Genomic DNA, 22409 nt, shown 5'->3' with positions numbered 1-22409 from the left:
GGGAGGAAAACCCCCTTTGATTGGAACGAAGAGCTGGAGGAATCCTTCACCTGCTTGAAGTCGGCGCTGACGGGGGAAGAGGTACTGGCTTACCCCGAATACGACCAACCGTTTGTGCTGTACACAGATGCCAGTAATGTGGGACTAGGAGCCGTGCTGTCTCAGGTCCAGAACGGCAAGGAAAGAGTGATCGCTTACGCCAGCAGGAAACTCCGTCCCACGGAAAGGAACCCTGACAACTACAGTTCCTTCAAACTGGAATTCCTTGCCCTTGTCTGGGCAGTGACGGAGAGGTTTAAGCACTACCTGGCTTCCGCGAAATTCACCGTCTTCACGGACAACAATCCGCTAACGCATCTGGATACCGCCAAACTCGGGGCCTTGGAACAGCGGTGGATGGCCCGGCTGTCCAACTATGATTTCACCATCAAATATCGGGCAGGGCACCAGAATGCCAATGCCGATGCTTTGTCCCGAATGCCCAATTTACCAGAAGTGGGAGAAGACCCGGAGGCACTTGAAGAGGTGGAGCTGCCTGCCTTCCATCGCCCCAAAGCCACTCAGAGCTCTCACCATGTGAAGAACAGGCACAAGAACCAACCGGATGCCACGCTGAATCCCCTGCCCCACCACGGATGGGCAGAAACCCAGGATAGTGACCCCGCGGTCCGTCAGGTGAAGGAGCTCTTGACGCAGGCTGGGTTGCACCCTGGCCCAGATGATCCACAAGAAACCCAACAGCTGTGGAAGGGAAGAAGCAAGCTGTTTATCCATGATGGCAAGCTGTGCAGGAGGAGCATCGACCCACGTACTCATGAATTGGTGTGGCAGATAGTGGTGCCAAGGCGAGATGCGCCCATGGTTCTGGGAGCCTACCATGATGGAGCCGGACACTTCGGATGGAAGAAGCTGGAGAAGCTACTCCGAGGGAGGTTCTATTGGATTGGCATGAAGAGAACCATTGAGAAGTGGTGTCGGGAGTGTGGTCCATGTAGTCTGCGCAGAAAGGACCGTGACAGCCAACGGGCCCCCCTGCGGCCTATCATCACCAAACGGCCGCTTGAACTGGTCGCGCTGGATCATGTGAAGCTGACACCTAGCCGGTCGGGCTATATCTACGCCCTTACCATCGTGGACCACTACTCCAGGTTTCTGGTGGTTGTGCCTGTTAAAGATCTAACGGCCAGGACTGCCGCCAGGGCCTTCCAGCAGCACTTTTGTAGGCCCCATGGCTACCCAGAGAAGGTACTGACCGACCAGGGACCTGCCTTTGAAGCAGAAGTATTCCAAGAATTCTGCCAGTTGTACGGGTGTAAGAAGATCAGAACTACACCGTACCACCCTCAAACCAACGGGATGTGCGAGAAGATGAACCAGGTAGTAATCGATTTATTGAAGACCTTGCCTGTGGAGGAACGGAATCTGTGGCCGACAAAGTTGCCTGACTTGGTGGATATGTACAACCACATCCCAGTAAGTTCCACCAACTGTACTCCAGCGTACCTGATGCGAGGAAGGTCTAGTCGGTTACCCGTTGATCTGGACATGGGGGTCCTAGTACCCGAAGATACCTCGCCGGATGCGGATTGGGATGCAGAAAGGCAGCGAAGGTACCGCGAAGTGCAAGAGTGTGTGGAGAGAAGTCTCGCCCAGGCTAGGCAGAGGCAAGAAAGGGACTACAACCAACACGCTCCTGCGATTCCCCTGTCACCTGGTGAGCAAGTGCTTAAACGAAAGAGGAGGTTACACAAGCTCGATGACCAATGGGAAGCGGAACCGTATACCATCTTGCCATCCGACTTCGACAACACTAAGGTCTGTCTCATCAGCAAGGACAAAGGGGAGACCTCGACAGCGGTATCCAGGGATCACCTTAAGGTCTGCCCCGATAAATTGAAAGAGAGGGGCACGGCCCCAGAAATCTCCCCGCCGGTGGAAAAGGAGAAAATGTTCCATACTGTCCTTGGTGACTTTCCCCAGTCCTGGACTCTGATAAACCAAGCCGTTGCGGTACCTGTTGTAATGTTTGAACAGCCGGACCCGCCAGAAACAATGGTGGAACCAGATCATCCGGCCCCGCAACCTCAACAAGCCTTGCCTGAAGAAGCCATGCCAACCGTTGAACCGGCAAATCCTCCCTCTGCTATCAGTGAGCCTGCCGTACCCACTGTTGATAGCAGCAGCTCTGAGAGCCCCAACCTGCCAGTGCTACCCAGACTCACTAGAAGTGTAGTTAGAAGACAGCGCACTACACCAGCGGTAGCAAGCATAGCGGGCCCTGTTAGGCCAATAGCAACCCCTGCGCTGCGAAGGTCCACACGCAGCACACAGAACCAAACTCCCCTCCGCTACAAAATGTGGAGGTATTGATAAGGGCTGCTATTTCATTAAAAATGTTTGTATGCATATCTTTTTGTTACAGGTTGTTAAAATGGACAATAGAGTAATGGACAGTGAATTGCTCAAAAACTTTCATAAGGGGGACCCCTTTGTTTACCCGGGGTCCCCGCTGTTTCAACCACTGAACTGAGAGTCATAAACTGTGCATGACCTAACTTTTGCAACGTTCAAGAATCCTCACCTCCCGTAAAGGGAAGCATTGTTATGTTCAATTGTTATGCTATTTCAAAAGTTTGTGTGTTTCCTGTTAACATGTATTATTGTTCTTGTTTTCCCAGTCCCGGAGTACTGGATTTAACCGGGGGGGAGTGCAGCACCCCAGAGTCCTGGTTGTTGCAGTACTGTGGCTCCGCCACTATGGGGAGCTATGGTACGTCTGATTGCACTAAGGAGTTTCTCTGACCAGGTACATTCTCACCACACTTCACACTCCGGCCACCAGGGGGGGTGGTCCTATCTAGTAGGCCACTCCTCACAACTCTGGTAAAACTGGGGGTTGGACAGGAAGACAGGGAGAAGTAGCTGGGAAGAGCTAGTGAGAGGACCTGTCAGGGATGGGGATCCTGGCAGACTCCTCAGAGCAGAACTAACCAGCAAACAACGGGAATACAGAAAAGGAGAATACCAGCAGGGGTTTTGTTGAAAGAGGCAGCACCTTGCTGAGGCGCAAACAATCGGTGGCCGGAACGCCGAGCAAGTAAGAGACTTTAAGTACATTGCAAACCACGGCAGGACAGCTAATTACAGGTTGGCTGTCTCACTTAACACCTAAGCAGACAACGGAGGCAGCTGTGGGAGAGGGGCGACTCTAGAGTCCCGGAAGAACTCCAGGCCTACCCCGTCATACGGGTGCGTCCTACCATATCACCTGGAGGACGGAGAACGAACAGTAGAGACAGAAAGAAACAGTTGTGAGGACTATCCCGGGAGCTCAGCAGGGAAGAACTACAACACACAGCGCTAGAAGGTAGATACTGATTCCCACCTGTGAGGAGAACTCCTGATGTGTCGTTGGACCGGCCGGTCTCTGAAAACCCAGTTAACAGCGCTCTGGACTGAGGTCTCCAACATCTTCAGTAAAAAGGTAAAGAGACTGCAAACTGGTGTCCTCGTTATTTACCGCGACCTGCACCGTTACCACACCACTTATTGCACCGGACGTCCCCCATTGACAGACAGGGCTACGGACCGGGTCTAGCCACCGTGACAACCCCAGGACTAAGACCTAGAGGCCCGGCTCCGGGTACCCCTCGGCCCTGCGGCGGTGTGGGGGCGCTCCACATGCAGCCGCAGTGTCCAATCCGAAGTGTCCAGATGTTACAGCATAGCGGAGGGGATTTTAAGAAATCCTGTCTCCACTATGTGCGTGATGCACCCACAGGGCCATAGGGTACTCGGTACTGGGTTCTGTGGTTCACAGGGGGATGTCACGGTGGCGACCCGGGCCATGGCCATGGGCATCAACATAAAAGGGAAAGATGTTTAAAGGGAATACATTTTATGTTCGTGACTAGGGTTGAGCGACTTTCATTTTTTTAAGATCGAGTAGGGTTTTGGGAAACCCGATTTTGTCCAGAGTCGAGTCGAGTGCAGTCGGCCGATTATCGCTAAAAGTCGGGGATCGACCGAAACACGAAACCCAATGCAAGTCAATGGGGAAGCATAGTCGGCAGTGAGTGGAGGCCAGGAAAACACCTACAGTGCCCATTTTAATGCCAAAAACATCCATTCTTGTTTCTGAAGCTTGCCAATCTTAATTAACTGTATAATAATAGTTGGGCATAGGGAATTGGGGGAAAGTTGTGGGGGGAGTAGGGCTGGCTCAAGTTTTTCGTGGGCCCAGGAAATGCGGACTACGTCACGGCGGTGTTGCAGGGAAAGGTAAGTATTTAAACGTTGCAAGTGCTGTGATCCTGAGCAAGCAGGGGGGGGCCCACTCGTTCGCATTGGCACTGGCACAGGGCCCCTCAAAGTACGGCGGTGTGTTTGCATGGCGGGGGCGCCTCCCACCAGCAGCGACACTTTTGCGTACTCTGAGGGGCCCTGTGCCAGTGACGTCGCCAACGAGTATGCCCCCCCACCTGATGAAGGAACCTGCACTTTCATCTGCACCTTCCTCTTTGTCCCTGTGTAAGGTGGTATAACATGCGGGAAGGGGAACCTTACTTTCAGCAGGGTCAGATTCTGGCTGTGTAGAGTACAAGGGGAATGTAGTGGTCTAGGTCAATGTACCAGCAGACTCATTTAGCAGTGGCTGGGCAATGGGCAGGATGAGGAGGAAACAGATATAGGGCCAAAGAATAAAGTAGGCTAAATGCAGTTCAAAATTGGTAACAGGACTAAACAGGCGGCATTGCTTTGTTCAGTGGAGTAGCAAACCCAAGAGCAGCAGACACTGTTTCAAGGGCCTAACCACACTAGTAGGCCAAATGCAGTTTAATATCTGATAGTATAGGGCGAAAGCCAGAATGTGGAAGCTCAGCTTTGTTCAGTTGAGGACAACACCAGGGAGGGGCAGACACCTTTAGTAGGCCGGAAAAGCCTATTGCATTTTTTAAAATGGTAATTTGGAGCAGAAGGTTGAAGCTCAGCTTTATTTAGTTGAGGACAACACCAGGCAGGGGCACACAGACAGACACCTTTAGTAGGCCGGAAAAGCCTATTGCATTTTTTAAAATGGTAATTTGGAGCAGAAGGTTGAAGCTCAGCTTTATTTAGTTGAGGACAACACCAGGCAGGGGCACACAGACAGACACCTTTAGTAGGCCGGAAAAGCCTATTGCATTTTTTAAAATGGTAATTTGGAGCAGAAGGTTGCAGCTCAGCTTTATTTAGTTGAGGGCAACACCAGGGAGGGGCACACAGACAGACACCTTTAGTAGGCCGGAAAAGCCTATTGCATTTTTTAAAATGGTAATTTGGAGCAGAAGGTTGAAGCTCAGCTTTATTTAGTTGAGGACAACACCAGGCAGGGGCACACAGAGAGACACCTTTAGTAGGCCGGAAAAGCCTATTGCATTTTTTAAAATGGTAATTTGGAGCAGAAGGTTGAAGCTCAGCTTTATTTAGTTGAGGGCAACACCAGGGAGGGGCAGAAGCCGTTAGTAGGCCCTAACCACCATTTTGTTTTTTAAAAACCACTTAATGAGAGCCGGAAGGTTGAAGCTCAGCTTTATTCAGTTGAGGACAACACCAGGCAGGGGCACACAGACAGACACCTTTAGTAGGCCGGAAAAGCCTATTGCATTTTTTAAAATGGTAATTTGGAGCAGAAGGTTGAAGCTCAGCTTTATTTAGTTGAGGACAACACCAGGCAGGGGCACACAGACAGACACCTTTAGTAGGCCGGAAAAGCCTATTGCATTTTTTAAAATGGTAATTTGGAGCAGAAGGTTAAAGCTCAGCTTTATTTAGTTGAGGGCAACACCAGGGAGGGGCAGAAGCCGTTAGTAGGCCCTAACCACCATTTTGTTTTTTAAAAACCACTTAATGAGAGCCGGAAGGTTGAAGCTCAGCTTTATTCAGTTGAGGACAACACCAGGCAGGGGCACACAGGCAGACACCTTTAGTAGGCCGGAAAAGCCTATTGCATTTTTTAAAATGGTAATTTGGAGCAGAAGGTTGAAGCTCAGCTTTATTTAGTTGAGGGCAACACCAGGGAGTGGCAGAAGCCGTTAGTAGGCCCTAACCACCATTTTGTTTTTTAAAAACCACTTAATGAGAGCCGGAAGGTTGAAGCTCAGCTTTATTCAGTTGAGGACAACACCAGGCAGGGGCACACAGACAGACACCTTTAGTAGGCCGGAAAAGCCTATTGCATTTTTTAAAATGGTAATTTGGAGCAGAAGGTTGAAGCTCAGCTTTATTTAGTTGAGGACAACACCAGGCAGGGGCACACAGACAGACACCTTTAGTAGGCCGGAAAAGCCTATTGCATTTTTTAAAATGGTAATTTGGAGCAGAAGGTTGAAGCTCAGCTTTATTTAGTTGAGGGCAACACCAGGCAGGGGCACACAGACAGACACCTTTAGTAGGCCGGAAAAGCCTATTGCATTTTTTAAAATGGTAATTTGGAGCAGAAGGTTGAAGCTCAGCTTTATTTAGTTGAGGACAACACCAGGCAGGGGCACACAGACAGACACCTTTAGTAGGCCGGAAAAGCCTATTGCATTTTTTAAAATGGTAATTTGGAGCAGAAGGTTGAAGCTCAGCTTTATTTAGTTGAGGGCAACACCAGGGAGGGGCAGAAGCCGTTAGTAGGCCCTAACCACCATTTTGTTTTTTAAAAACCACTTAATGAGAGCCGGAAGGTTGAAGCTCAGCTTTATTTAGTTGAGGACAACACCAGGCAGGGGCACACAGACAGACACCTTTAGTAGGCCGGAAAAGCCTATTGCATTTTTTAAAATGGTAATTTGGAGCAGAAGGTTGAAGCTCAGCTTTATTTAGTTGAGGGCAACACCAGGGAGGGGCAGAAGCCGTTAGTAGGCCCTAACCAAAGTTGAAGGCCAAATGCAGTTTAATTTCTGATACTATAGGCCGAAAGCCAGAAGGTGGAAGCTCCGATTTAGACAGTGGAGGACAATTTGAATTAGGGACTGCAGACAGACTTAGTAGGCTGTCCCCTGTGGACCATGCATCCAACACATTAACCCATTGCGCCGTAATGGACACGTAATCTTCCGTGGCCATGCCTACAGGTCCATGCGTCTGTTGTCAGGTGCACCTTTGTACTCACAGATTGCCAGAGTGCATGGACAATGCGGTCTTCTACATGCTGGTGGAGGGTTGGGATGGCTTTTCTCGCAAAAGAAGTGTCGACTGGTTAGCTTGTAGCGTGGTACAGCGTAGTCCATCATGGCCTTATTAATAGTAAATAAAATATATAACTAGGCTCTATGAACTTTTAAATAGGTTCCAGGGGTACACGGGCAGCATTGGTGTGGTCAGTGGAGGAGTATTGCAAGTAGGGGCTGCAGACAGGCTATCAAAGGCCTAAAATACCAAACAGTAGGCACTCATGGCAGTTTTACATAGGTTACATGGATACACAGGCAGGCACTCCAGGCAGCATTGTGGTCAGTGGAGGAGTATTGCAAGTAGGGGCCGCAGACAGGCTATCAAAGGCCTAAAATAACAAACAGTAGGCAGTCATGGCAGTTTTACATCGGTTACATGGATACACAGGCAGGCAATCCAGGCAGCATTGTGGTCAGTGGAGGAGTATTGCAAGTAGGGGCCGCAGACAGGCTATCAAAGGCCTAAAATAACAAACAGTAGGCAGTCATGGCAGTTTTACATCGGTTACATGGATACACAGGCAGGCACTCCAGGCAGCATTGTGGTCAGTGGAGGAGTATTGCAAGTAGGGGCCGCAGACAGGCTATCAAAGGCCTAAAATAACAAACAATAGGCTCATTGCAGTTTTACAGCGGTTACATGGATAGACGGGCAGGCAGCTTGGTGGTGAGTGGAGGAGTATTTAAAGTAGGGACCGCAGACAGGCTTCAAAGGCCTAACATAAGAAAATGGGCTGGCTGTAGGCACTTTATAATTGGTTCCAGGGGTACACGGGCAGCAGTGGTCTGGCCAGTGGAGGACTAGTGGAAGGAGGGACCGCAGACAGGCTTCAAAGGCCTAACATAAAAAAATGGGCTGGCTGTAGGCACTTTATAATTGGTTCCAGGGGTACACGGGCAGCAGTGGTCTGGCCAGTGGAGGACTAGTGGAAGGAGGGACCGCAGACAGGCTTCAAAGGCCTAACATAAAAAAATGGGCTGGCTGTAGGCACTTTATAATTGGTTCCAGGGGTACACGGGCAGCAGTGGTCTGGCCAGTGGAGGACTAGTGGAAGGAGGGACCGCAGACAGGCTTCAAAGGCCTAACATAAAAAAATGGGCTGGCTGTAGGCACTTTATAATTGGTTCCAGGGGTACACGGGCAGCAGTGGTCTGGTCAGTGGAGGACTAGTGGAAGGAGGGACTGCAGACAGGCTTCAAAGGCCTAACATAAAAAAATGGGCTGGCTGTAGGCACTTTATAATTGGTTCCAGGGGTACACGGGCAGCAGTGGTCTGGTCAGTGGAGGACTAGTGGAAGGAGGGACCGCAGACAGGCTTCAAAGGCCTAACATAAAAAAATGGGCTGGCTGTAGGCACTTTATAATTGGTTCCAGGGGTACACGGGCAGCAGTGGTCTGGTCAGTGGAGGACTAGTGGCAGGAGGGACCGCAGACAGGCTTCAAAGGCCTAACATAAAAAAATGGGCTGGCTGTAGGCACTTTATAATTGGTTCCAGGGGTACACGGGCAGCAGTGGTCTGGTCAGTGGAGGACTAGTGGAAGGAGGGACCGCAGACAGGCTTCAAAGGCCTAACATAAGAAAATGGGCTGGCTGTAGGCACTTTATAATTGGTTCCAGGGGTACACGGGCAGCAGTGGTCTGGCCAGTGGAGGACTAGTGGAAGGAGGGACCGCAGACAGGCTTCAAAGGCCTAACATAAAAAAATGGGCTGGCTGTAGGCACTTTATAATTGGTTCCAGGGGTACACGGGCAGCAGTGGTTTGGCCAGTGGAGGACTAGTGGAAGGAGGGACCGCAGACAGGCTTCAAAGGCCTAACATAAAAAAATGGGCTGGCTGTAGGCACTTTATAATTGGTTCCAGGGGTACACGGGCAGCAGTGGTCTGGCCAGTGGAGGACTAGTGGAAGGAGGGACCGCAGACAGGCTTCAAAGGCCTAACATAAAAAAATGGGCTGGCTGTAGGCACTTTATAATTGGTTCCAGGGGTACACGGGCAGCAGTGGTCTGGTCAGTGGAGGACTAGTGGAAGGAGGGACCGCAGACAGGCTTCAAAGGCCTAACATAAAAAAATGGGCTGGCTGTAGGCACTTTATAATTGGTTCCAGGGGTACACGGGCAGCAGTGGTCTGGTCAGTGGAGGACTAGTGGAAGGAGGGACCGCAGACAGGCTTCAAAGGCCTAACATAAAAAATGGGCTGGCTGTAGGCACTTTATAATTGGTTCCAGGGGTACACGGGCAGCAGTGGTCTGGCCAGTGGAGGACTAGTGGAAGGAGGGACCGCAGACAGGCTTCAAAGGCCTAACATAAAAAAATGGGCTGGCTGTAGGCACTTTATAATTGGTTCCAGGGGTACACGGGCAGCAGTGGTCTGGCCAGTGGAGGACTAGTGGAAGGAGGGACCGCAGACAGGCTTCAAAGGCCTAACATAAAAAAATGGGCTGGCTGTAGGCACTTTATAATTGGTTCCAGGGGTACACGGGCAGCAGTGGTCTGGCCAGTGGAGGACTAGTGGAAGGAGGGACCGCAGACAGGCTTCAAAGGCCTAACATAAAAAAATGGGCTGGCTGTAGGCACTTTATAATTGGTTCCAGGGGTACACGGGCAGCAGTGGTCTGGCCAGTGGAGGACTAGTGGAAGGAGGGACCGCAGACAGGCTTCAAAGGCCTAACATAAAAAAATGGGCTGGCTGTAGGCACTTTATAATTGGTTCCAGGGGTACACGGGCAGCAGTGGTCTGGTCAGTGGAGGACTAGTGGAAGGAGGGACCGCAGACAGGCTTCAAAGGCCTAACATAAAAAAATGGGCTGGCTGTAGGCACTTTATAATTGGTTCCAGGGGTACACGGGCAGCAGTGGTCTGGTCAGTGGAGGACTAGTGGAAGGAGGGACCGCAGACAGGCTTCAAAGGCCTAACATAAAAAAATGGGCTGGCTGTAGGCACTTTATAATTGGTTCCAGGGGTACACGGGCAGCAGTGGTCTGGCCAGTGGAGGACTAGTGGAAGGAGGGACCGCAGACAGGCTTCAAAGGCCTAACATAAAAAAATGGGCTGGCTGTAGGCACTTTATAATTGGTTCCAGGGGTACACGGGCAGCAGTGGTCTGGCCAGTGGAGGACTAGTGGAAGGAGGGACCGCAGACAGGCTTCAAAGGCCTAACATAAAAAAATGGGCTGGCTGTAGGCACTTTATAATTGGTTCCAGGGGTACACGGGCAGCAGTGGTCTGGCCAGTGGAGGACTAGTGGAAGGAGGGACCGCAGACAGGCTTCAAAGGCCTAACATAAAAAAATGGGCTGGCTGTAGGCACTTTATAATTGGTTCCAGGGGTACACGGGCAGCAGTGGTCTGGTCAGTGGAGGACTAGTGGAAGGAGGGACCGCAGACAGGCTTCAAAGGCCTAAAATAACAAACAATAGGCTCATGGCAGTTTTACAGCGGTTACATGGATACACGGGCAGCTTGGTGGTGAGTGGAGGAGTAGTGCAAGGAGTGTCTGTCCCAGTACTCCCAAAATATAAATAGATGTTAATGTCTCGCAAAACAACCAAAACAAAAAAAAAGGTGGCATACTTAGGTACAGGGGTGGGCTCATCTGCTGAGTTTCTGACATAGTAATTTGGCAGTAACTATTTAATGGTGCCAATATAGGACACAGACACAGACTACTTTAAGTTGCATCATAGATGTCTACAAATGTGTATTGTCAGTGCCAGACATTGAATGATGTCAGCGAATAGACTAAAGATTGGTGGAGCTGTGCGACATAATTTTGCATGTGGTAGAGCACATTTTGAGCTGGGGTAGGGGGGAACTCTCTAGAGGCCGGCGGGACCGCCCCAGGGCCCCTCATGTTACAACGGTGTGTCTGACGTTGGGTGCGCACCACCACCGCCAGAGACACTACATTGTACTATGAGGGACCCAGTAGCAATGCCGTCAACCAAAAGCGAGCACACCCACCTCTTCAGACAAACAGCAGTCTCACGGGTGCTTGCGCCAAGTCGCGATACCACGGCCCCGTGTGGGGAGTTTGGCCATTTAGGGAGGTGTAAACATGTCGTATGCTGTACAATCAGCTGCAGCAAATTAGACATTAGAAAAGTAATTCACAGGCCGGTGTCGGCCGGGCAAGGTGGGGCAAAAGATTTCGAAATCCAGTTGTGGTTCATTTTAATGAATGTTAGATCGTCAACATTTTGGGTAGCCAGACGAGTCCTTTTTTCGGTTAATATTGAACCTGCAGCACTGAATACTCTTTCTGATAGGACACTTGCTGCCGGGCAAGCAAGCTCCTGCAATGCATATTCTGCCAATTCTGGCCAGGTGTCTAATTTGGAGGCCCAGTAATCAAATGGGAATGACGGTTGAGGGAGAACATCGATAAGGGATGAAAAATAGTTAGTAACCATACTGGACAAATGTTGTCTCCTGTCACTTTCAATTGATGCAGCAGTACCTGTCCTGTCTGCGGTCATAGCAAAATCACTCCACAACCTGGTCAGAAAACCCCTCTGTCCAACGCCACTTCTGATGTGTGCACCCCTAACACTCCTAGTCTGCTGCCCTCTGGAGCTCGTGTGAGAACGATCACGTGCGCTGTGTGCTGGGAATGCCTGAAGCAAACGGTCAACAAGAGTTGATTGTTTGGTTGCTAATATTAGTTCCAAGTTCTCATGTGGCATAATATTTTGCAATTTGCCTTTATAGCGTGGATCAAGGAGGCAGGCCAACCAGTAATCGTCATCGTTCATCATTTTCGTAATGCGTGTGTCCCTTTTTAGGATACGTAAGGCATAATCCGCCATGTGGGCCAAAGTTCCAGTTGTCAAATCTCCGGTTGTGATTGGTTGAGGGGCAGTTGCAGGCAAATCTACGTCACTTGTGTCCCTCAAAAAACCAGAACCCGGCCGTGACACGCAACCAATTTCCTGTGCCCCCGGGAAAGGTTCGGCATTAAAAATATACTCATCCCCATCATCCTCCTCGTCCTCCACCTCCTCTTCGCCCGCTACCTCGTCCTGTACACTGCCCTGACCAGACAATGGCTGACTGTCATCAAGGCTTTCCTCTTCCTCTGGTGCAGACGCCTGCTCCTTTATGTGCGTCAAACTTTGCATCAGCAGACGCATTAGGGGGATGCTCATGCTTATTACGGCGTTGTCTGCACTAACCAGCCGTGTGCATTCCTCAAAACACTGAAGGACTTGACACATGTCTTGTATCTTAGACCACTGCACACCTGACAACTCCATGTCTGCCATCCTACTGCCTGCCCGTGTATCCTCCCACAAATAAATAACAGCACGCCTCTGTTCGCACAGTCTCTGAAGCATGTGCAGTGTTGAGTTCCACCTTGTTGCAACGTCTATGATTAGGCGATGCTGGGGAAGGTTCAAAGACCGCTGATAGGTCTGCATACGGCTGGCGTGTACAGGCGAACGTCGGATATGTGAGCAAAGTGCACGCACTTTGAGGAGCAGGTCGGAGAACCCAGGATAAGTTTTCAATAAGCACTGCACCACCAGGTTTAAGGTGTGAGCCAGGCAAGGAATGTGTTTCAGTTGGGAAAGGGAGATGGCAGCCATGAAATTCCTTCCGTTATCACTCACTACTTTGCCTGCCTCAAGATCTACTGTGCCCAGCCACGACTGCGTTTCTTGTTGCAAGAACTCGGACAGAACTTCCGCGGTGTGTCTGTTGTCGCCCAAGCACTTCATAGCCAATACAGCCTGCTGACGCTTGGCAGTAGCTGGCCCATAATGGGACAACTGGTGTGCAACAGTGTCATCTGCCGATGGAGTGGTTGGCAGACTGCGTTCTGTGGAAGAGCTGTAGCTTCTGCAGGAGGACGAGGAGGAGGAGGAGGAGGGGGTGCGAACGCCTACAGCCAACTGTTTCCTAGACCGTGGGCTAGGCACAACTGTCCCTAAATTGATGTCGCCTGTGGACCCTGCATCCACCACATTCACCCAGTGTGCCGTGATGGACACATAACGTCCCTGGCCATGCCTACTGGTCCATGCATCTGTAGTCAGGTGCACCTTTGTACTCACAGATTGCCTGAGTGCATGGACGATGCGCTGTTTAACATGCTGGTGCAGGGCTGGGATGGCTTTTCTGGAAAAAAAGTGTCGACTGGGTAGCTCGTATCGTGGTTCAGCGTACTCCATCAGGGCTTTGAAAGCTTCGCTTTCAACTAACCGGTAGGGCATCATCTCTAACGAGATTAGTCTAGCTATGTGGGCGTTAAAACCCTGTGTACGCGGATGCGAGGATAAGTACTTCCTTTTTCTAACCAGAGTCTCATGTAGGGTGAGCTGGACTGGAGAGCTGGAGATCGTGGAACTTTCGGGTGTGCCGGTGTACATGGCAGACTGAGAGACGGTTGGAGACGGTATTGTTTCCGCCGGTGCCCTAGATGCAATATTTCCTCCTACAAAACTGGTGGTTCCCTGACCCTGACTGCTTTTGGCTGGCAAAGAAACCTGCACAGATACTGCCGGTGGTGCAGAAAATGGTGGCCTTACAGTGACGGAAGGGATGTTGCGTTGCTGACTAGCTTCATTGGCCGAGGGTGCTACAACCTTGAGGGACGTTTGGTAGTTAGTCCAGGCTTGAAAATGCATGGTGGTTAAGTGTCTATGCATGCAACTAGTATTTAGACTTTTCAGATTCTGACCTCTGCTTAAGCTAGTTGAACATTTTTGACAAATGACTTTGCGCTGATCTGTTGGATGTTGTTTAAAAAAATGCCAGACTGCACTCTTCCTAGACTCGGATCCCTTTTCAGGGATTGCAGACTGAGCTTTAACCGGATGGCAACGCTGTGCTCCAACAGGTTTTGGCTTTGACACGCGTTTTGGGACAGATACGGGCCCGGCAGATGGAACCTGTTGCGATGTTGATGCCTGCTGCGGCCCCTCCTCCACCTCCGCTTCTGAACTACTGCCGCCTGCACCCTGTTCCCCCAATGGCTGCCAATCGGGGTCAATAACTGGGTCATCTATTACCTCCTCTTCGAGCTCGTGTGCAACTTCGTCTGTGTCACTGTGTCGGTCGGTGGTATAGCGTTCGTGGCGGGGCAACATAGTCTCATCAGGGTCTGATTGTGGATCTGTACCCTGAGAGGGCAATGTGGTGGTCTGAGTCAAAGGAGCAGCATAGTACTCTGGCTGTGGCTGTGCATCAGTGCACTCCATGTCAGAATATACTTGTAATGGGCATGGCCTGTTAAATGTTTCACTTTCTAAGCCAGGGACGGTATGTGTAAAGAGCTCCATGGAGTGACCCGTTGTGTCGCCTGCTGCATCCTTCTCTCTTGTTGTAGTTTTTGCTGAGGAGGACAAGGAAGCGACTTGTCCCTGACCGTGAACATCCACAAGCGACACGCTGCTTTTACATTTACCAGTTTCGGAAGAGGAGGCAAAAGAGCTAGAGGCTGAGTCTGCAATGTAAGCCAAAACTTGCTGTTGCTGCTCCGCCTTTAAAAGCGGTTTTCCTACTCCCAGAAAAGAGAGCGTTCGAGGCCTTGTGTAGCCTGACGACGAAACTGGCTCCACAGCTCCAGACTTAGGTGGAATATTTTTATCCCCACGACCACCTGATGCTCCACTACCACTACCATCATTACCAGCTGACAATGAACGCCCACGACGACCTCTTGCACCAGACTTCCTCATTGTTTTAAAATCTTAACCAAAGTAACTTTATTTGTTGCTGTCAAACAACTTACACGGTGAGCTATAACTTCAGTATGATTTCAATATCCCTTAACAGGTTGGTGAGACCACAAGGAAAATCAGGCACAATGTTACACACTCTGTTTTCTGTGGCACAAAATCACAGAGATGACACACACGCAGGACTGTCACTCAAGCACTAATGTCAATATTAATCTCCCACCTAATTTATTTATTTTTTTTTCTCAGGGAGACTTTAGAAACCAAATAATATAAAAAAAAAAAAAAAAAAAAAAAAAAAGGCTTTCTATGGCCCACAATTAGAGAGAGAGAGGTGGCACACCCAGGAGTCAAGACTGGCACACAAGCTGAAAGGGCAATATTACTCTCCCACTGTTTTTTTATGTTTTTTTTTTTTTTAAGGGAGACTTTAGAAACCCAATAATATTTAAAAAAAAAAAAAAAAAAAGGCTTTCTATGGCCCACTGAATGAGAGGGAGAGAGGTGGCACACCCAGGAGTCAAGACTGGCACACAAGCTGAAAGGGCAATATTACTCTCCCACTGTTTTTTTATGTATTTTTTGTTTTTTAAGGGAGACTTTAGAAACCCAATAATATTTAAAAAAAAAAAAAAAAAAGGCTTTCTATGGCCCACTGAATGAGAGGGAGAGAGGTGGCACACCCAGGAGTCAAGACTGGCACACAAGCTGAAAGGGCAATATTACTCTCCCACTGTTTTTTTATGTTTTTTTTTTTTTTTTCAGGGAGACTTTAGAAACCAAATAATAAGAAAAAAAATAAATAAATAAATAGGCTTTCTATAGCCCACTGAATGAGAGATAGCACACACAGCAGTGGCACACAAGCCCTGACTGAGGCCAATATTTTTCTCCCACTGATTGATGTAGTGTTTTTGTATTGAGGTAGATTTTAGAACACAAGTCAAGGAAAAAAAAAAAATGCTTTCTATGGCCCACTGAATGAGAGAGAGGTGGCACACCCAGGAGTCAAGACTGGCACACAAGCTGAAAGGGCAATATTACTCTCCCACTGTTTTTTTTTTTTTTTTTTTCAGGGAGACTTTAGAAACCAAATAATAAGAAAATAAATAAATAAATAAATAGGCTTTCTATAGCCCACTGAATGAGAGATAGCACACACAGCAGTGGCACACAAGCCCTGACTGAGGCCAATATTTTTCTACCACTGATTGATGTAGTGTTTTTGTGTTGAGGTAGAATTTAGAACACAAATCAAGGAAAAAAAAAAAAAATGCTTTCTATGGCCCACTGAATGAGAGAGAGGTGGCACACCCAGGAGTCAAGACTGGCACACAAGCTGAAAGGGCAATATTACTCTCCCACTGTTTTTTTATGTATTTTTTGTTTTTTAAGGGAGACTTTAGAAACCCAATAATATTTAAAAAAAAAAATAAATAGGCTTTCTATGGCCCACTAAATGAGAGGGAGAGAGGTGGCACACCCAGGAGTCAAGACTGGCACACAAGCTGAAAGGGCAATATTACTCTCCCACTGTTTTTTTATGTATTTTTTTTTTTTTCAGGGAGACTTTAGAAACCAAATAATATTAAAAAAACCAAAAAAAAAAAAAGCCTTTCTATGGCCCACTGAATGAGAGAGAGAGGTGGCACACCCAGGAGTCAAGACTGGCACACAAGCTGAAAGGGCAATATTACTCTCCCACTGTTTTTTTATGTATTTTTTGTTTTTTAAGGGAGACTTTAGAAACCCAATAATATTTAAAAAAAAAAATAAATAGGCTTTCTATGGCCCACTGAATGAGAGGGAGAGAGGTGGCACACCCAGGAGTCAAGACTGGCACACAAGCTGAAAGGGCAATATTACTCTCCCACTGTTTTTTTATGTATTTTTTGTTTTTTAAGGGAGACTTTAGAAACCCAATAATATTTTAAAAAAAAAAAAATAGCCTTTCTATGGCCCACTGAATGAGAGAGAGAGGTGGCACACCCAGGAGTCAAGACTGGCACACAAGCTGAAAGGGCAATATTACTCTCCCACTGTTTTTTTAGGTTTTTTTTTTTTTTTCAGGGAGACTTTAGAAACCAAATAATATTAAATAAAAAAATAAAATAAATAGGCTTGCTATAGCCCACTGAATGAGAGATAGCACACACAGCAGTGACACACAAGCCCTGACTGAGGCCAATATTTTTCTCCCACTGATTGATGTAGTGTTTTTGTGTTGAGGTAGAATTTAGAACACAAATCACGGAAAAAATAAATAGGCTTTCTATGGCCCACTCAGTGAGAGATGGCACACACAGGGATGGCACTGTAGCAGAAATGCCAATCTTAATCTCCCACAAAAAAAACAAAAAAAAAACAGGGACTGTCCTACAATTACTATCTCCCTGCAGTAATCTAAGCCAGGTATGGCAGGCAGCAATAGGAGTGGACTGATGCACAAATTAAATAAAAAGTGTGGACAAACAAAAAAGATAGCTGTGCAGAAAGGAAGGAACAAGAGGATATGTGCTTTGAAAAAAGCAGTTGGTTTGCACAGTGGCGTACACACAGCAATACAGCTATCACGGAGCCTTCTAGGGCAGCCCAATGAGCTACAGCGCTGAGGGGAAAAAAAAAAAAAAATAGCTTCCACAGTCCCTGCACACCGAAGGTGGTGTTGGACAGTGCAAATCGCTGCAGCACAAGCGGTTTGGTGGTTAGTGGACCCTGCCTAACGCTCTCCCTGCTTCTGACGAAGCGGCAGCAACCTGTCCCTAAGCTCAGATCAGCAGCAGTAAGATGGCGGTCGGCGGGAACGCCCCTTTATAGCCCCTGTGACGCCGCAGACAGCAAGCCAATCACTGCAATGCCCTTCTCTAAGATGGTGGGGACCAGGATCTATGTCATCACGCTGCCCACACTCTGCGTTCACCTTCATTGGCTGAGAAATGGCGCTTTTCGCGTCATTGAAACGCGACTTTGGCGCGAAAGTCGCGTACCGCATGGCCGACAAGCACAGGGGTCGGATCGGGTTTCATGACACGCCGACTTAGCCAAAAGTCGGCGACTTTTGAAAATGATCGACCCGTTTCGCTCAACCCTATTCGTGACGCCACCTGTGGTGTTCCGTCAATGGGGACCGACGCTGCTTTAAGGGGTCCTCTGGGGTGATGTTATGGCAGCTAGATGGTATAACTTCCCACAGATGAAGTGTATCCCCAGGGCTCCCCTGGTGTAGATGGAAGATGGTGGAAGGTGCAGTAAAGAACGAGGACACAGGTTTGCAGTTTCTTTACCTTGTTTACTGAAGACTTCAGCATCCACAGTCCAGAGCACCAGATCACAGGGCAGGCAGGGTCTGGCCGGCTTGAAGGCAAGTTAGGAGTCCCCTTACCCAGATGGAAATCAAAAGCCTTCCTCTAGCGCTGTGGTGGTGTAGTCTCTTACTGCTTAAAGCTTCACATAAGGTCCTCACAGATGTTATCTCTCTCTCTCTGTCCCCCAGATAGGACATAATCCGTATGACTGGTGGCTTGAGGCTGTTTATAGTGACTCTAGCATGCCCTGACCTCTGAGGGGTGCCACCATGCCTCCTGGGTATTAGGTCAGACAGGTAACGTAGAGTTCAGCTGTCCTGCCAGTCTCTGATGTAAGTCGTAGAGGTCCTTACAACCTCGATGTTCCGGCTATCGGTCTCTGCGCCTCAGAAGGAGGCAGCCTGCTCAGGGCTGGTCTCCCCCTGATGTCCTCTTCTGTGCTTTGCTTTCCTGCATGATCGCTACAATCAATTCGGCCTTCTAAATGTCTCTTTCCAGGAACTGTTGCACTGCGGCTACACAGCTCCGTAAAACCTTCCTCTGCCTCAGACTGATCCACTCTGTTTCCTGGCAAGACTGAACTAACTTTCCCTACAGACTACAAGTTATATATATGGAGAGTCACCTAGCAAGTAGGATCAAAAGCTCCCCCTGGTGGCCTGGAGTGTGAATGTTTTGCATGTTTGTGATACCTGGTTGCAGTTATCCCTTCTTGCCTTCAAGCTTAACGTCACTCTCCCCATGAGGAAAGCAATGCTACTGTGTCGACCAGGACCCTGGGGCGCCACATGCACGTCCGCATCCGGCGGCCCCGCGTATCCGGACATGCGATGCTTTTTTACCGACCGCAGCATGTCTATTTATCTTGCGGAGATGCGGTGATTCCTCATGTGTTCAATGAACACATCCGGAATCACCGCACGTACAACAGGGGGTGGCGCTTTGGGCGGAGCGGGGTATCCGCTGCATCCAAAACGCTAGGTTTCCTGAACGTGGTAACATACCCTTAGGGTGATCCCCCCTCCAATACAGAGAAAAATTTAGGATTGGAGTCATGATAATCTATATATATAATTGTCTAAGGGTTTTTCTGTCTGTCTGTCTGTCTGTCCTGGAAATCCCGCGTCTCTGATTGGTCGAGGCCGCCAGGCCTCGACCAATCAGCGACGGGCACAGCATGGCGACGATGATGTCATAAAGGTTGCCTCGACCAATCAGCGACGGGCACAGTCTGCCGCGAATTCGCCTCGACCAATCAGCGACGGGCACAGTATCGAAGTAGATGTCATAATGGTTGCCATGGCGACGATGATGTCATAAAGGTTGCCTCGACCAATCAGCGACGGGCACAGTCTGCCGCGAATTCTGGAATCATCATTGTGCATATACTACGGGGACATGCATATTCTAGAATACCCGATGCATTAGAATCGGGCCACAGTCTAGTTTTTTTATATACATTGAAAAATACACATGATAATTGATCTTTTAACATTCTACATAATGTTTTATATGATTTATTTGCAAGACTGGGTACTTAAGTCAGCACAAAACAATAGAGGGGATCTGTGTGTTTTTCATCATTTCACCCCAATTGGATTTTTATTCTCATTTTTGCATACATTATATAATAAAGTACATGATGACATTGAAACCTAAAACTTGTCCTTTAAAAAAAGCAAGCTCTCATATGGCTATGGGGATGGGAAAAAAACGTCTCTTAGGTCATCTTGATATCTACTTGTTTCCAGTATGCGTGGCATCATTTTTTTCACGAATTTTACACATACGCATAACCTATGGTTATCTTCACATGTTCATGTTTTCATTTTCCAAACTTGATAGCCTATTTAAATTTGATTTCGATTTCTAGGTGAGCTACGGTGCCACAGATCCCATTTTCAGTGATAGAGTACTCTTTCCATTTTTCTTCCGTACTGTTCCCAATAAACAAGTTATGAACAGAGCTTTGGTGAAGTTACTGAAGCACTTTGGATGGACGTGGGTTGGAATTGTCTATTCAGCTGATGACAGTAATCAAAAAGCGACAGAAGAACTGATACCCCTCATACTAAAGAATGATGGTTGTGTGGCCTTTGCAGTGAAGATATACCAGGATGTAAGTTTGGCTTTTGAAAAGGCTATTGGTGTAATCCAGAACTCTTCCACTAATGTAATCATAGTATTCAGTCCATTGGAACATCTGCTCATTATGGTGGGCCATTTAGACAGATATGATCTACTTTCTGGAAAGGTCTGGATTTTATCAAATTTTCCATCAGATGAGCATCTTGAAATTAAAAAGTACATAAACGTCTTCAATGGTTCCCTGGTCATCTCACCTTATAGAGGTGAAATTCCAAATTTTAAAGCATTTCTATACGATGCAAACCCGTACAAGTATTCTAACAGGTTAATGAATCTGTTATGGCAGCAAACATTTAATTGTGAAGTTCCATTACCAAATACGTTTTATTTGAATTCTCAATTGTGCAAGAGAAACCTGTCTCTTAGAACTTTACCTGCCTGGAAATACGATGTAGACAATTTTCGACTGACCTACAGTGTATATATAGCTGTGTATGCAGTGGCTCATGCCCTTCATAAAATGTACCTCTTTCATCTTCAGAAGAAACCAGCTCTCATATTCCACTATCCTGGAAAGGTAATGTCCAACAAATTATCCAAAATCCATATAATGGCATAATAAAATTAGAGACACAAACATCCTTCTTATATTCCCTGTATAAACAGTATAATAGATTGTGAGTGTGTGCGTTTGTGATTAAATGGGCTCTCCAGGACTAGCATTTATGAAGGATAGGTCATTATTAATATTGGCGCATTACTGATCCGACACTCAGCACCTTTACCTGTCAACTGTTATCTGATTTGTTGGTGGCTGGATGCAAAATAAAATAAATGATGCCAATGCAATGGGGCTCCATGTATGATTTATCGGATGGTTCTGGGCACTGCAACTAATTTAAGTGAATGCAGCATAAGGTACTAAACAATGTACAGAGCTTCGCTATTCCGGCTGAGTACATTGTTTACACCCAGCCACCACCGGAGAAAATAAGAGCTGATGACCATGAGTGGAAGGTGTTCGCTTTAAAAGAAACTGGAACTTAGGCACCGATCAGTGTCACATTGCTGTTATCCCCTCCAATAAAGGATGATTCTAGGTCCCCTTTAGTGTCAGAAGTAACAATTTATCATTATTTGTCATAAAACTGTCAATAATCTATTATAGTGTCTAGTAGAGATTACCGAATCACTTCGTGCCATCATTTTCCAGGTCAGTGCTCTCTGCATGAATTTCTGACCTTCCAGGATTCCAGTCTTGCCTTATGATTTGCTGATTTAGTATGGTGTCACCTGTGTGCCATACAGCACATGTAAGGGGGCGACCAGACCACGGGTACCTGCGTGCCGAGTCTGGAACTGAAGAGGCTGCATCCCCTGTTCCCTGGGGGAAGCTTGAGTGAGGCGGACCTTCCTCCTGACCAAGGGGGGTGGGGGAATAAAAGGGAAAAGCACACGCAGCAGGGGAGTTTGGCGCAACAGAGGGCAGCACGCAGTCAGGCAGCCAGCGCACTCCGCTTCCCCTACCCACTGAGTATCGGCTCTGCAACAGGGCCCCACCATCTTCAGAGGGACCGCTGCAAGGAGAGAAGCCGGGCGTAATGCAGCAGTCGAGAGAGAGGGACCGCTGCACTGAGGGAAGCTGGGGCATCTGCAGCAGCCAGGGAGAGAAGTGCTCCATCTTGGAAGCATCAGCATTGTGCAGGACAGGGTCCACAGTGGGGATCTGAAGAAAAGAGGGATGTACAGTGTGTGTCCGGTGACTACAGAGAGAGGTGCAGTGTGCCGGTGACTACAGAGAACAAGGTGCCAAATGCTTTTGGCCCGTGAGTATAGCGCATGTGCCACATTAAAGGGACTAAGTACAGGACTGACACTTGTGCCCTGAGTTTTGCAAGTTTATATTTGCTGAGCCACATTGGGCTTGTACAGTACTGTGACCCGCACCCTTATCAGCCACTGTAACATATGGACTAGGCTCAACGGAAGGTACCGACCACTGCTGCCAGAAGACGGGGCAATGATGCCCACAAGACCCCATTGGACACTACGCCAGCCGTTGCCTGGGCCATTGACTTCCTAGCAGGAGTCACAGTTTGAGGAACTTCTGATACAAGACTTTCATCAGAACTGCCG

At 48.2% G+C, this 22409-nt stretch overlaps 1 protein-coding gene across 2 annotated transcripts in view; it reads left to right on the top strand.

Annotated features, from left to right (window-relative positions):
* The window catches only part of LOC143806015 (vomeronasal type-2 receptor 26-like), a 137947-nt gene that overhangs the window by 22367 nt on the left and 93171 nt on the right, over positions 1-22409 (top strand). Inside the window, exon 4 of one of the 2 annotated variants that reach the window (XM_077285903.1) lies at positions 20059-20304. In XM_077285903.1, the coding sequence (XP_077142018.1) occupies positions 20059-20304 (246 nt within the window). Of the gene's footprint in view, positions 1-20058; positions 20851-22409 lie in introns of both variants that reach the window. The other variant, XM_077285902.1, reaches the window with a different exon arrangement.

The sequence above is a fragment of the Ranitomeya variabilis genome, chromosome 2, assembly GCF_051348905.1.
Source record: "Ranitomeya variabilis isolate aRanVar5 chromosome 2, aRanVar5.hap1, whole genome shotgun sequence".
In the NCBI taxonomy this organism is placed as follows: Eukaryota; Metazoa; Chordata; class Amphibia; order Anura; family Dendrobatidae; genus Ranitomeya; species Ranitomeya variabilis.
Note: the sequence above shows the minus strand (reverse complement) of the source record. Positions and strands in the feature narration are given on the sequence as shown.